General features: G+C 35.1%; 1 protein-coding gene across 1 annotated transcript in view; it reads right to left on the reverse strand.

The window, feature by feature from the left end:
- MICU3 (mitochondrial calcium uptake family member 3) overlaps positions 1 to 16,597 on the reverse strand; it is a 49,685-nt gene that overhangs the window by 20,240 nt on the left and 12,848 nt on the right. The window contains exons 2-8 of the mRNA XM_071743455.1: positions 15,926 to 16,079; positions 12,129 to 12,160; positions 11,201 to 11,279; positions 7,837 to 7,884; positions 7,099 to 7,181; positions 2,575 to 2,646; positions 1,382 to 1,420 (exon numbers count right to left, since the gene is read on the reverse strand). Of these exons, the coding sequence (XP_071599556.1) occupies positions 1,382 to 1,420; positions 2,575 to 2,646; positions 7,099 to 7,181; positions 7,837 to 7,884; positions 11,201 to 11,279; positions 12,129 to 12,160; positions 15,926 to 16,079 (507 nt within the window). The remainder of the gene's footprint in view (positions 1 to 1,381; positions 1,421 to 2,574; positions 2,647 to 7,098; positions 7,182 to 7,836; positions 7,885 to 11,200; positions 11,280 to 12,128; positions 12,161 to 15,925; positions 16,080 to 16,597) is intronic.

Genomic DNA, 16,597 nt, shown 5'->3' on the forward strand with positions numbered 1-16,597 from the left:
TACCTCCTTGGTCTTGATTATCTTTAACTCCCAAGGACATCCAGAGAAAATGAAAAGGCTGCTCTGCTTCTTGTTTCAGTAAGAGAACTGGAAACACAAAATTTCAGTTTTCTGGGGTGGGAGATTTCTCAGTTACTGTGAATGCCTATACATCTGAGCATCCCTTCTCTGGAGATCTCCATTCCAGTAAAGTAGGAGGGCAGAAATGTGGCTTGGGTCTAGAGGCAGATTTTTTAACTAAAGCTGAATATTGTTATAGGAGTAGGAAAGCCTAAATAGTTGTTTTCTGTTTAAAGCAGGAAAATGGCAACCACTGTACAGCATCTTTCACTGCACTAAAGCCTGATCTAAAATCTATTGAAACCTGTGGCCTCACATTTCCTACTACATATTCTCTCTACACTGCAGCATTGACATGATGTCACTGCATCTTTTCCTTCAACACATTTCCTTCCTGCATATTGCCCAAACTGTATGTGCTAGCTTCACAGAAAATAAATCTGTGCATTACTGCAGATGATTATATAAAGCAACAGTTTTCACTAGTCATCTGGATTTGTCTAGTCATCTAATTCTTGTAGGTTCCCTTCCCTCACTTGGAATATCCCAATAATCTTACCCAAACAATTTTCATTCTTGTATTGTAACGTCAAATAATTTTTTTTCTACAACAGCTTGACTTCTGCTGTGATAGAAAAGTTAATCATGTTGTGATGAAGGCACTAAAAAACCCAGATGCAGTCTCTCGTGAAGATTCTCTCTCCCATTCCTCAAAAATGATTGAAAATAAGTTTACTGTCACCTACATAATACAGGTATTATTTTCTGTAAAATCCTATTCTAGTTCAGCACTGACAGTTCTTATATTTTTGTGCTGTATGCGAAGCACAAAACCAAAAAAGTTATCTTCTGGTTTCTTTTCTTTTTCTTCTCTTTTCTTTTTTCTTTTCTCTTTTTTTTTGGAGGGGGATGTGTGTGATAGAGGCAAAGAGTAATTACTGTGAAGTAATAATTATTTCACATTATATACAAGCAGGCAAGGCAGACCTGGATCAAATGACTCATGCAGGATGATCTAATTTACATACATTAATTAAAAACAAGTGTATAATTTCTTAAGATCTTGTCCTTTCCCTTGAAAATGTGTGGGTTTTTTCATTTTATATAAACAGGGTAAACAGAGAGGGCAATGTTTCTCCTGTTTCATAACGCATGCAACAATCATGTACAATCACTTATGGAAGCAAAGATCTATCACTTTTTTACAGATTAGCAGAAGTACTGTACTCAATGAAAAAGGAAGATAGTGAGTTTCCTTATAGCATATTATTTCATCTCACAAGTGAAGACTGCATAATTTAAAAATACTTAAATTACATACACTGCTAGTAGAAGGGTGATATCCATAAAGTTGAAGACGCTGACATACAGCAAAAATGGACCACGTCCAGTATCACATGTAGGATTGAAGCCAAAGGAAGAAGAAAAAAAAACAGTCAACGTAGCAGGTTAAGACAAGCAAATCTTTATTTTATATATTCCTAAATCTGTTTGCTTGTTTTTTAAAATTATTGTGAAGAAAACATGGTTTATTCCAAAGCATTTTCTTTTGCATGCAGGTTTTCTTTCAGAATAAACAGTGTGTGAGAGATTCAACAACTGACATACAGTTCTGAAAAGTTGAGAAGTAAATGTCTCTCTGTGTCAGAAGAAAAGATCTCCTTCTATGCTCACTCAGGGAAGGTTTAAAAAGTAATAATTTTTGAATTCAAACTTCCTGTGTTTTCAGAGACAAAAATCTGAGTTAAAGCATGTACAGTTCCAAAAGAATAACGGGCACAGTGAGAAGCTCTGCACAGCTGTCAAAACATTTTTTATCATAAGGAATTTTTGCCATATATATGCTGTGGGCTTGACAGGGACTTGTTCCTGACTTTAATCTGTTCAACAGTAAAATCAGTTGCTGCTACCAGTTCTATCCTCCAGACAAACCACCACAGACTTGTCTTTTTCTGGCTTACCTTACGCAGAAAGAAATGCAGATTTGACATTATGTAAGGATAAGTATTGATTATTCTATAAAAATTTCTTCAGACAATATACACAACTAAAACCATTTTGCATTGGTCATAAGCAGTATTTAATAAAATAATACAAATACTTAATATAAAATCTAAGTTCACTTGTAACATTTCATCAGCTGTTTTAAAACAGATACATTAACAAGCATCAGTTAGTTCCAAGAGCAGGAGTACAGTTCAGTCTTTCCACTGACACAGACAGACAGTAGCAGTGGGTCATTAATTATAGACTCTAAGTGGAAACAATACTACTGTCGTAATACATAACACTAATTCTTTTTTTCTGTAGACTGCTTACGTTTTTTTTTCAATAACTGCTGTTTAGGTTAAATATTGCTTTTCTTCTATATGTAAAGTTATGCATATTTTTTAAAATAATATCTAATAGTATTTTAAAAAGAAATTGAAAGTGATTAATGAAATATATACAAACACAGTTTTCCTTTAAATTGAAGCAAACAAAGCAGTGACCAGTTGCAGCTATTTTACTTACCAGCATTGCACGTTTTTCTTCATCTCCTTTTCTTTCTCTCTTCTCATTTTTTTTTCTGAAAATCTCTTGTAGCTAAAACCAAAACATTTTGGTATTATTTAGTTTTCAGGCTGTTTCACATGCATAACAATCATTCATTGTGAAGAACACTGCAAAATCCTAGAGTATACTTCTTTACTAAAAGATCAATGTTTCAACTATTAATTGTAGATATTCAATCATTAATTGTAGATATTTCTTCCTTCTGTGACCTTTGTTAAGAAATGCCAATCCTTTAGCTTCAGCAAGTTTTAAACAGAATGAATTGGTCATAGTCAATCATTTAGCATTATGCTGCAGGAGTTGTTAGAGCACAATGTGAGATTTGGTATCCCATTTGCTTAGCATTACTTAGCAGTAGTAGCTAGATTTGCTGAAGCCTTAGCCCACAAGCTATTGACTTCCACCTACATACACTTTAAGCTGGGATAAACTTGATTTTCTTCCTAGTAGCCGGTACAGTATTTTGGATTTAGCATGAGAATAAAATTGATACACTGTTTTAGTTGTTGCCAAGAAAACTTTATCCAAGATCTAAGTCTTTTCAGTTTCCCATGCTCTCTCTGCCAGTGAGCAGGTGCACAAGAAGCACAAACCAGAAGATAAGGAGGCTACAGCTGCCTGCAGAAGCTGCAGCTCCACCAGAGCCCACTTAACAGTCTGCCTGGAGACAGAGAAAGTATCCAATAAGCTCCTATACCCCAGGCCAGGAATCACCATTGGACTAAAAAGGTGCGTGAAGAACACGTAAAGAGTGTGAGAGGGGTGGGTGCATAAATCATGAGGGTTATTTACTGCCCAGGGATTTCTTTGTTTCGGGTCCCTCTCCACAGGCACTCAGCTCAAGATGTTTTTCCATTGCACCATCTGAATGAATTGTTTTATGTGAGTTGATACCTGAGACATTGCTTTGGGAATCCTAGGGCCAAGCCTAAGGAAAAGAAAAGCACCCTAGAGTGCCCACTCCAGTGAGACTGTGTGTGTGAAAGGAGTGGAAAGGGGCACTCCTCAGATCCCTGGAGCAGCTGCTGCACAGGGACTCTGGTCCTAGCAGGAAAGACTCAGGTGGGGTGTGTGTGACTCCTAGGATGGATGATGTGTGCTCCAGTGGAATCCAACTTACCAGCCTTAACCATCACATGGAAAGGAAAAAGGAAATATTTCTTCCACAAAGGAAGGCTATTATTTCTATTTGGGAACACAATACTAAGAGCATCCTGTTTAGGTTTACAATTCAACCAAATAAAAAAAAAAAGGGGGAGTTCCAGCATTTTTCACCACCTCCAGGCACATCCTTTCTTGTCGGGTACTAATTAGTATCTGTGTGCCTATGTAGTCAGCTGGATCAATCTATTTTCATATTGTTAATTTCTAACCAGATCAGTTCCTACTCCTGCTGGCACAAAGGAGGGGTGAAAACACCTGGTGGGGTGAAACATTCCCCTTCAGCAGCAACAAATTGCTACTCACGTGTAATTTATCAAGTACCTTTTTTTTTCAAGTCTGTTCAAAGAATACCTTCAGGTCCTGTAAAACACCCCTTTCACAACTTTCTCTACAATAAGCACTTTAAACATGACTTCTGAGAAAACCTCAAATACAAGACTTAAAACACATATTTATTTTTTGAAATTATAGTCTTCAGAGTAATAACTGGTCTGTACTTACCCTTCTTTGCAAGTATCTGTTCTTAAGATATTTTTATTTATAGTAATAATTATTAATATTCCCAAACCATTGAAAAAAGCATCAATGCCTACTCTACAGGGCAGAGCAGTAATAACTATGATACCATCTGTATCTCTGCCAGTAAACTTTCAAAAACTGCCTATGAAAATATTGCACTGCCACTTGCAGTGTTTGCTAATCTCAAAGTGGGCTGGAAAAATAATAAAGACTGAGGATTATAAAGCTGTTCTACCTAGCATATGGTATTTCCAGAACCAAACACCACAGCATACAGACACAATTGTGGCAGTCCTTTAAAAGACCAGATTTTACCCACCAGAAGTCCACTAAAAACCTGATACTGCAATGAAATGCAGACAGAGCTCCCCAGAGATTGTAATGCGAAAGATAAAAGTGTGTCTGATAAATTTTGCAAGCAAATTTTCCAGATTTAATTCGAGAACACCGTATTTCAGAGAAGGCAAGTGACGACAAAAAAGGGATCAGCAAGCTTTGCTGCAGATGTATGAGAGAATTGAAATTAATGAATACAGTGATTAGCATTTAATAGCAAATGCATGTATAAATAACATTTTATGAATTTCCAAAACCAACTACTGTGTCCTGGACTTGCCAAATATAGACCAGAATATTGAGTGTGTCACTGTATCTATTTCTGAGTATGGGATCAATTTACAGACCTTGGTATGTTTTTTCTAATGTTATAAAAACCTGTAAGACACAAATTACTGTACTGTATGCTAACAAAAACCAGTCATGATAGGAGATTTAAATGGACGACCTAGAGTATTACATAGTTTTGCAAGCCATAACTGTGGAAAGAAGAAAGGCAAATAAAGAGAGAACAGTAGAAAGAAAAAAACCTTGTTAAAAGTTAAGCGACAAGCCATCAAGTAGAAGAGTGGCAGTACTTGAAAAAAACAGAAAAAAAAAAAAGTAATGCATCCTTAGATGAATTTCCCCTTCCACAGAGGCAAAGGGAGTAGTATTCTGTTGCATTCATCATTAAAGCATTTGCTAAACTTCTGGAAATGGATCTTTTGTTCAGAAAGAGTGCTATGGGATACCAGCCAGTAGAAAAGTGAATGTGAAAAGGATCTAGGAGTACTTTCATAGGAACATTGTTTGAAACAGGAAAATGAGATTGACTGCTGAAAGGAGCAAAACCAAGCTCTCTGTAATAAGGCAACACAATCCTTCTGTCCCCTGACCTCACCCCTATGACATAAGCAAAGAGGAAAGCACAAACACCATGGAATTAGTTTACAAAAACACTGAAGCTGTTTTCAGAAAAATGAAGTATTTTTAACCTCTCCACCCTGTGTTCTCTTCAAGAATCATGTAACATGTGATAAGTCTTTTTATTTGCAAAACTGAATTATATTAACTACCAATTTTATGGTAGCTGATTGTAATCAATGGAGAAGTATTTTGCAAATGCAGCAAAATGACAGCATTTACAGTGTACTTCCAGACACACAGATGATGCATGACCAAGCAAGGTGAATACGGATGCCAAATATATGTTCTGGAGCCAGGTCTATCACAGCTGCAGCATCACTGAACAAACTCCTATTTTTGTATTCACTTTTACTTACACAGACATTATCTAACTATCTACGTTTGTCTTCCTAACATTCTGACTTACAGGTTTTGATCCAATTATTCAAGGATCACTGACATGGTGATCAAGCAGAGTTAGAGTCAAGCTTAATCATACAAATTTGATAAATACAATAATAGGTAGAGAGCAGTATATCTAATGTTTGAAAATTCTTCTTTTTTTCTATCCACCAAGTCTTGTAAAGAAAAAGAATAGCAAGAATTTTTTACCAGGGACCATGATAGAGGACAAATAAAAAGCAGGCTGGGAAAGAGGACTATAAAAGCGTATTTAGAAAGAAAGATGCAATATCCATAATTAAATGTTGTCCTAACTTCCCTCCTTATATACTTGATTTAATTTTCAGGATCAGTTTCTGAAAGACAAAGCCTCCTGCTTCAATTTCCTTCCATTTAGCTGTTGTAATGGAAGCCTTTAAAAAAAAAAAAAAAAAGTTGTCAGTCTATTCCACCACACTCTGTTTTAATTGAATCATGATTTTTTTTGTTGTTTTTCTCTTATTTTCCCATTTTTTTCCATTGACCAGTTTATTAGATGATTGCTGGCTTTATTTTCATGACTGGAGGAGATGGCTATGAGGAACTCCTGACAATTTCTAAATGTCCTGCCAAGTGTTACAAGACCATGAATATTATTCAACTCAAAGTCAATTTTTCTATAAGGCAGATTCTCCTTGAAAAGAAATGACTGAATCTCTGCTTAGCAAATTGCTTCAGCATTTGGCTTTCATGCTCTGAGCTAGATACATGTACAGTATGTTTTATTTAATAACAAATCTTGTCCAAACCAGATGATGGAACCACGTTAGTCAATGTTTTCAGGTCACCTGGGATTATAAAGAGAATAAAAGAAAAAGTGAAGTGGCATTCCAGAAAAAGTTTCTTTCATGAGTGCCTCCATCAGTAGGAAAATTAGAGAATTCTGTTGAAGACTGATATACCAAATTACTGTAATAGTCCAGTTATCTGTAAATGTACTAGCAATTAAAAAGAATAAAAACTGGAACTGAACTTCAAAATCATTACATACAATATACCTCTGCACTGTAAAGCAGACCTACTAGTCAAAATTTGTATTACATTTGGCAAATAAACTACATTCAGTTAAGAACAGCTCATGTTCTCATGATTAATGACATCATTGAAATATTAAAAAACAGAAAATATACTCACCACTAAGAATTCCTTTTTGTCCACCATCTCATTGCCATCAGTATCAAACATGTTGAAAGCAATTCTAAAACCTGCATGTGGCTCTGCAAAAAAAACCCCTCCATTCAATTATTTATCTCCTTAAAAAGAGAGTAAATACAAAATCTTCAGATGTTATTTGATGGTTGCTTATAAAAGTTATATCCTCAGCTAATTTAAATTAGTACATTTGTGTACACAGGAAATGCAAATAATAACATTTATAAAACATTTATAAAACATAACACAAGACTTGAGAAGGACAGGAGAGGTTCAAATAGGCATAGAGATGCATGATACATTATTGAGATATGCATTAGAGAGAAAAGAAAAGGAAAAGGGGGAAAAAGGGAAAAGGGAAAAGGGGAAAAGGAGAAAAGGAGAAAAAGAGAAAAAGAAAAAAAGAGAAAAAGAGAAAAAGAGAAAAAGAGAAAAAGAGAAAAAGAGAAAAGGAGAAAAAGAGAAAAAGAGAAAAAGAGAAAAGGCGAAAAGGGAAAAGAGAAAAAAGAGAAAGGAGAGAAAAGAGAAGAGAAGAGAAGAGAAGAGAAGAGAAGAGAAGAGAAGAGAAGAGAAGAGAAGAGAAGAGAAGAGAAGAGAAGAGAAGAGAAGAGAAGAGAAGAGAAGAGAAGGAAAAAGAAAAAGTATTGTAACATACAGCAATGCATTCAGAGCTCAGACACTCACAGGGAAGTTTCTGGGAGATTCTCCAAAACTACTTACTTGTTAAAATACATAAGAGGAATAAATATTCTGTGTAAGATATCACACCTGAAGACAAAATAAAAGTTATGCCATATTAGTGTCATCTTATCTACATATCCTAAACTTGAAAATTTAAATCTATGTATAAGAAGAATTTTTGTACATGTGCATAAGTATATTCATACGTCTGTTCATGTGACTGTATACAACTTGTTCTACAAGTTATCTGTCTAACATATTGATCTATAGGGTGAGGTTTTTAATTTAGGTTTGTTTTTCAGTATTTTAGGGGAGAAATACATGAAATATATCAAATAAATAACTACAGTCAGTACAGAACGGCTCATAACCTGAAATTTATATTAAAACTCTTACTAAATATGAATGTGTAAATTTTGTTAAATATTATTAACGTCTTTTAGAGACATTTGTACTATGTCATCTTCTACATTCAGATCTCCAAGGAATATATTTTCAGCTTTTCTTATTTTGTTGGACATCCAAAGGCAAGTGTGGAATGACACTTCCTTTTCTCTTCAGAGGTGATTAAGGCAAAATTTGATTTTGAGCTGAAGTCAATATCCAAGTACTATGTTTGGTATAAACTGCACATCTGCTTTTCCAGTTCTGGGGTAAAAAGGTAACCCTGCAGAATGCCCATAGTACCAATGAAGAGAAGCATCTTACAGTTCTGTAAGAACTGAAAACAATTACTTCCAGCTCTCCCTAAAAGCCTTGAGCTCTAATGAACTTTGAGGCTAAACTAGCAAAACTGGTTCCTGATTTCTAACCATCGAATTTTGTCTGTCCTCCAAAACCAAAAGGGTTAAGTCAGTCCATAATATAAGATTATATCAAAAGAGTAAAAAAGATAAAATGTATTTAGATGCATGAGATAAAAAATGTCTACCAGCTGTGATTTTCAAGAGTTGCTGACTGTCTGACTCCTTGGTTTCAGTCCAAGTCAGGTGCAAAAGTTTTTAGAAAAACATATTTGGATGTTTAAATGTATTTTAAAATCTGACTTCACTGAATATGACACAAACTATGTGAACAGTAATACAATTTTTTTTCACCAAAGACTTGTTCAACTAAAATTTAAAACATTGTATCATTCATGTGGACTTTACAATTAGTGAACACATTTAACATAAGCACTTCCCACACTGACAAAGTAAGAAACTTTGGCATTTTCTACTCATATTTACGGAACAAAAAGTTCTGAATTAATTATGCCCTGAACTAATACTAGGAGGAGCTTTTTGTCCCTTGAACAGAGAAGATATGAAAATTTCACCTATATTTCTCTTGGATTTTTTCAAATGTCTCCCAACACCTTTGATCATAGAATACTCCTCCCTAAAAGCCAACTGTCCTGAAAGAGAAGCAACTTCAAGAGCATCAGGTCTCCCATCCTCAAAATAACCAACCACAGAGAACTCCACAGATACCACAGAGATGGAATATAAAGGCAACATGTAAGAAAGACAGTAAACTAAATGGTCTTTGGAACCAAATCACATAAGAAGAGCCATGAAACCCCTCAACCTTTACCAGTTACATGCTGCCCACTCCAGCTCCATGCTGCCCACAGTCATGGAAAAAAAAGGTATTTTCCTGCCTGCTGATCCAAGAGCAAACTTAAGCCTTCAGAATGAAGATTTTACAACTGCTAGATCTAGTAAGGAAGGCTACTAAATATTTTTAACACCGCCTACCCTTTTCCTCAATTTACACATAGCTCTGATGATTAGCAAAGATTAAATGCAGGCATTTAAGTAGCAAGAGCTATGCTTTATCTCCTTGTTTTTATAGAGCAGCTTGCAGAAATTAGTTTTCAAAGGCCTGCTTGAATCTGTTTGGACAAGCAGCTGTCGAGAAATCAGATACCTCAAAGGTTTTCATTCAGTGATGTAAAGTGTTCTTTAATAGCAAGTCAATAAATGTAAATATGTATTTTTGTTTGTTTGATGACACCTTCTTTGTTGTAAAACAGAGGAAGAAAGAGCAATTGTCAAGTAGTCCATCACAGGTATGGACAGCAATAGAAAAAGGCCTTGAAAGTGTTCTTTCTTGTACTGGTGCATTGTGTCTGTAGAGGGATAGTTCTGGTTGACTGCTCTGAGTGTTATGGGAGAGAGAGGACTGAACAGAAAGAAAAGCTTACACTAAGATAAGAAAGAAGAGAGAGAGGTCACTCAGGGGTAAAACGTAAATACAAAACTTCAGGTAACTGGCATGAATCTGTGTGGCTCATTGGATTTAAATTAATCTGTGGCACAATAAATGGATATAGGCTTTTACTACTTGCTTCAAGAAGCTGAGTCAATTATCTTAGAGTTTTCATATAATGTACTAAATAAACACTAAATTAGAATTAGCAAGACCTGAATTCTATTCCCATTTCTTTCACTAGCTTACTGAATGATTTTATCAGGCACAAGAACCATATTTTCTGTCTGCAGTCTCAGGTAAAAAAAGTGATTGCTTCCATGTGCCAGAGATTTGAGCCCAGAAGAGAATGTGCATACTTATTCCTCTAATAAACCCAGGCTGCCTTTGGATTGGACTCATTAATTACATGTGCAAATTTGATTGGAATTTTTATGCTTACATGCTTATTTTAAGCATTCATAAAGTGTCTTTATTTTATAGTAAGTACTTGTGGTTGCTTTAAAAAAATAGTTAAAACAATCCACATGACCTTTGCCATTCTGAGTATACAGAAAGGAATACGCCAATTACTTAAAATAAATAGCTTTTAAATGTCTATACACCAGCTATCATAGGGTTTTTTTTTCCTATGTTGTTTGTTTTTCAAGTGATAGAACTTACTAAGAAAGAAAAAATTAAGAGGAGACCAGGAGTAGCTCCTGGTTCTTCCCTTTACTAAGAGAGTAAATTTCAGAAGATATCAAAGCCTTCATCTGCAGAATTGAAAAGAATACATAGCATTTTTGAAACTATCTCTTTGTGTTGTGTAGAAAATGCTTATTCGGTGATATAAGATTGCATTAGTGTCTTTAAAAATAATCACTCAATTGAATTCACGTCACTAACTGAAGAGATACAGTGTTTTTATTAGACTATTGTGTCCCTGGTGTACAGATTATTCTTCCTTGCATCAAACCGAACTTGAAACATTCAAACATCAGTTTAACAAACTCTAAGGCAGCAATTCACTTAAAGAAGATAGCTGCAGGATGGTGTGCTTAAAACTGTGCAGACTAAAGGGAAATTTGCCATGCTGTTAAGTGTAGAAAGAAACAAAAACTTTTTATCTTTTTGAAGATGTGACTCAGATTAAAGTGCAACGTCACATTAGCTACAATAAATTAAAACCAGTGATGATTTGGTTCAGGAAAATAAACAAAGTCCTCACCTTTGTCATTAAGATTACGGAAAAGTTTGGATGATCCTTTCCAAACTGGTGGTGTTTCCATCAGGATCTGATTCAGTTCCTAAATATAAGATTTTAAAATATAGAAGTATATATTTAAATATTTAATGAAGTAGTTAGCAGATTATTAATAAATGCTAAGAAATCAATATAAAAGAAAAGGAACTGCATGCAAATCTACCAGCTAATTTAACTTCAGCTTATCACAATGACTGTGGAAGCACTCAAGCACATATTTAAATTTTGCAAACATGATTATTCCATGAACTGCTCATCTGCAGGCATACTAAGTGTCTGCAGAGTTGGAGAGAGACATGTAATGTATTTGCTGCTGAAATTACTCACCACTGCTCACATTCACTGAAGCCAAGGATCTCCCCTGGACTTCAGTAAGGTTTTCATTCAAGCTCCAAGCAACTGCTTTTAAAACACCCAACCTGAACTAAAGCGAACTTCACCCATAAATAAAAATGTACTTTACTTAAAACACGGGAACACAGATACAGTCTTTTAGTAGTTGTAAATGTAAATGTATAAAAGAAACAAAATAAGAGGCACTTGAACACCACAAAAGGTAAAGAGTGGTTTCAAAGTACTTCAAGCAGCTTTTGGTACACCTGTTACACTTAGACACTAAAGTATATTGGCTGAGGAAGGAACTGACACAGGCTTGAGAATGTCAGTAAATTCCAGCATTACAGGCACAGCTGCTTAAGCATCTTTGATATTCTGGATTCAGCCGAGTCTGAAGTGACAAAAATGAGGAGATTTAAAGTACCTCATTTTTTTTTGTTTTATTAAATAAAGATTGAAGAAACTTTCTTATTTCTTCTGTGGCTAAGTTTACACTCTGAAAGTAACTGTATCAAAATCTACAGTTATAAAAGACAGCACAGAAATTACTGCCCACCTGCTTTGAAAGGGATCGCCACTTTTTAGCACCTGCAACAAAAGACAAAGTTATGAATACAAGGAATTTAGTTATGCCAATACAGATTTAAAAATAGACTGCATCTATACTGTGTTTTCTGGCCAAAGAAAAGGCATTTTCCCTTCTTCATGAGACTAATCTCCAACCTGGTTCCAAATAACTATGGTATTAAAAAAATAGCTTAACACGTACCTAAACTCCTAACTTTAAAGAGCCAATTCAGACATATGGTTTCTAACTCAACTCCACTTTAGTGACTGAAAATACTTTCTATCTACAAAATGCACTATTAAGTTGTTGAACAGAAAACAGAGTTCATTCATGTTATCAGAGGCATCAATATTCTGATATAATTATTTAGTGTCAGTAACATTGCAATGCAGATTGTAGGGAGACCTGGATTCTGGCTCTTGCTTCAGGGATTACTTCAGGGACCATTTAAAGCAAATCCAGGATAAAAACTTTGAAAATACACTAGGATAGGTGCTAGGATTCCCTACAGCTATTCCTAGTAACTCAGATTCATGCTTCTTTTTATAGCTTCTGTTGGGCTATTTTCTGAGTACTTTTGAGAGGAGCTGAAAAAAGCCTCCAGTTCAGAACTAGAAGTACTTGCTAACACTAAAAACTGATGAGTAAGACTGGGCAGACTTTTTCTTCCTAATCCCTAACATGACAGACTCAAGGAGCAGAGAAAGATACTAGCATTAGACAACAGATGTCCAGAAGCATCCAAGAATTCAAAAGGTGAGGTTCATCATCACCCTACCATGACAAACAGATTCAGTATTAAGCTCAAGCACTGTGAAAATCAGAATTCACAGTGGTACAGAAAACAGCAAAGAATGTAGTCAAGTTCAAAAATTTTTGATTTCATTTTGGGATCATTTTAATAAAGCAAAACATTCCGTGTGCATTAGAAATCATTTACTCATTATGAACTCCATGCTTCTATTAAATAATTACCGTAATACTTACAATTTTCTGTTTAATTTTTTAATGTCTAATAAACTCTTTTCTCAAATAAACCCCCAAAACAACCTCATTTACTATACAAATCAGTATACATATTTATGCCTACAAATATATCTAACTTTCCAACCAGATAATTTCCCAGTCTCACTTTCTAGTACATGTCTACATTTTCTTTACAGACGAGTGAAGATTTATGTGTACATACATACTTTTTACATCTGAATATTAGGGTAAAATTACTATAGCTTGAGTTAAAGAGAACAAAATGTATTTCCTCTTCTCTTAATTGGTTTTCTAAACATATAAACATATATTCAGAGGGTAAAAACGTATCAAGCATGACTTTTAAAACTATTGTATTTTCACAAATGAAAGCCTGCACCAAGTTAATTTAAGCATGTCTTATGTTTTCATAATAACTGCCTGGAGTAAAAGGTTACATTTTGTAAAAGAAAGAAAATATACTCTCACCATATTAGTTAGTGTTTAATCAAAAAAGGAAGTGAATAACCTCTTGACTTCTGTAGGGTTTACAAGATTTCCAAAGTAAATCTATCACAATAGATGCATTCACTCCATCACAAATCTCATTCAGGTCTAGTATTATTAGCTTTGCTATAAAGCAGACATAAAGAGCTACTATTAATACTCTTCAAAGGGCATTCTTGCTTTTTGACAAAACTCAAGACCATTCTAGTCTTCATCCCTAAAAAAACCCCCAGGTTTATGTTCTTTTTATTCTGCAAAATATAGATGCTCTATTATGTCAGCCCAAATGCACCCAATTATTTACAACTTGCAACTGATTTTACAAAGTGATTCAAAAATACAAATTAAAATGTTTAGAATGCATTATTTAATTTAGAAAATACCTTCCTTCAACTTCCTAACTCAACAGAGCAAGAGAGAAAATTAAGACTTGCCCAAACAAAACAAAGTGGTACTTTGACAAAGCTGCAGTACAAAATGTAGACATGAATACTGAGATCAGAAGCTGGAAGTGGTAATACCTGCAGGTCACCTGCTTCATCTGTTCCTTCCTATTTGCCAGCCTTCTGGACCCAGACAACATGACTCCCACTAGAACGAAGTCATCCACTTCAATTTAGTTACAGCCTCTTACGCTATCCCTCAAAATAACTATCTCAGTCATATAATCTCTGATACTTGTCTATAAACATAAAGGACACATAGGTTAGTTTTGCTTTTGGTCTCAGAGATGAACTGGACAGCACAGGAAGGATTTTGATATACATGAGGTTTGCTATACTGAACTAAGAAGGGTGCCTGCACTTTTCACTTCCAGATCTCTTCTACTTTGCCATGAGATGAACAGACCATCCTTACGACCTTAATACTTTTTGGTTATGTTCTTTTTTGATTTATTTTGCTTTTAAAAATGAATACCTGCAGTGAGAGAGGAGGAAGCTTAAATTTCGTCAGCACGGTAAAGCCTTAATAGCAAACCATACATACAGTGTGGTCAAACCAGTTCAACTGCCTTAAAATGGAGATAAAACAAAACATTTAACCAGTACATGGCACAAACACTTCATGACCCTACATGCTGAAACCCAGTTCCACAATAACAAAAAAAGCTAGACTTGGAGATGTGGGCAGAGGAAGAAGATTTGAAGTGCTGATGTGTATTTTTATTAACTTCTGTGATAATGAATCCGCTCCCTTTATTTTAACAGAAGAGTGAAAAAAGATACAGATTTGCTTTCTGGTAAGAGTGTCAAAGTTTTGCAAGTTTTCACCACCTAAGCTCTATTTTCTGCCTTCACTCTTACAATGAGATTGTATTTTTATTCAAAAGTTAGAGAAGTTTTGATTACTGCTGTGCCCGGACTGAATTCTTTCCCTCTGTTTCATTACTGTTAAGAGAACAAAGAAGAAAAAAAATCTAGCATCTGTACAGAGCTTTAAGCTCTCCTCTGCTTTAGCTGCTTGACTCTTCTCTATACTTCCTTTGTGGTGTAGACTACAGGAAGAAAGACCTAAGGTGAATTATTATACATGTCACACCTGAGCAAAGAAAACTTTCCCCAGAAGTTGTGTGCTTCTACCAATGCACTGCAAGCCTGAGGGCCAGGAAATCAAACTAGATCAGAAATGGATCACCTTACTATTTAGTCACTTTGATACTTCGGGAAAAATTTCTACATTAAGTGAACTAAAGTATAGTTTATTTTTCATTAATTTAATTAACACACAGTGCTAAGTCTGGCAACTTTTAAGTGCAGAAAGTGGATCCCCTGGGGGACTGAAATTCTTACTCAAAGTATGTTATTTAGAAAGCTATGATATGGTTATAAAATCTCTGTAGGGCAAAAAAACCTCCCCCCCAAAAACAAACACCACAGTAGAAGACAATTTAAGATGGCAAAAATTGGCAAACAATGTTAATTTAGAGAACTCATATCTTGCCTTCCTCTTTACACAGAAACTAGACAGAGAAGCTAAAAGTTTTGCAGTGACATTGGCTTACTCAGAAAGAAAATGTAACTTTAACTGTCAATGAAAATACTACAAATAAACTTCTTGTCTTCCATGCCTGTTGAGATGTCTGTGGCCTCTAAGATAATGCTTAACTAATGACTAGTATACAGGTGTTTGCAATCTAATAACAACCAGGATACTGATTGTATGCACTTGGATACCACTAAAAAAATCCTAGAAGATGCAGAACTTTTTTACCACAATCAGAAACAGAAGTAGTGATGAAAAGCAAATGGAAAAATAGCATATGTCACTGGCATTTTCTCTAGGAATTTTATGAATATAGAACTCCTGCTTACGTTTGGGTTCATCACTTGTGACTGCCTGAATGAAGTCATATGGAGTCATATATAGCTGTCCTTCAAATTCTAAACTGGCAAACATACGAAACCGTTGCTCCCGAGGAGTTGCATAAAGGTGTAAATCTTCAAGGTCTGATCTCTCCTCTGTAACCTTCAAAGACAGAAGGAAAAAAGTTTTGCTTTACAATTGCCACTGTCATTCACCACAAAAAAACTGCAAACGTAAAGATGGTAATTCATGAAGTCAAATGCAGCCAAATATTTTTGTATGGTAAGAGCTGAAACTACAATCAGGACTTCACTGCTGTGCTTTACAGCCTTCTACAATTGTAGCAATGAATCTTTATGCATTGAAATTGTTGACACTACTCAAGCTCAGGAAAAAGCAAACCAACCAACCATCCAAAGAGAACTTGGCCTCCTGAATCACAGAAAAAGGAGCCTCTTCAGCTCAAGGAAGGCTATGTAATTTTATCACTTATCCTTTAAACAACTCTGCTAAGATTATTTCAGTTGACTGACATTTCCAGAAGATAATGGAATAACTCGTTTTTAATATTGCTTTTTAGTGTAGAGTGCAGCTGTTGACAACAATAGGCAAAAAACCTCCTTAATATACTCCAGTACAAATCTTCTGTGAATACTCCTATTTCAAGTATCCCAATTCAA

This window comes from Heliangelus exortis, chromosome 4 (genome assembly GCF_036169615.1).
Source record: "Heliangelus exortis chromosome 4, bHelExo1.hap1, whole genome shotgun sequence".
NCBI classification, from domain to species: Eukaryota; Metazoa; Chordata; class Aves; order Apodiformes; family Trochilidae; genus Heliangelus; species Heliangelus exortis.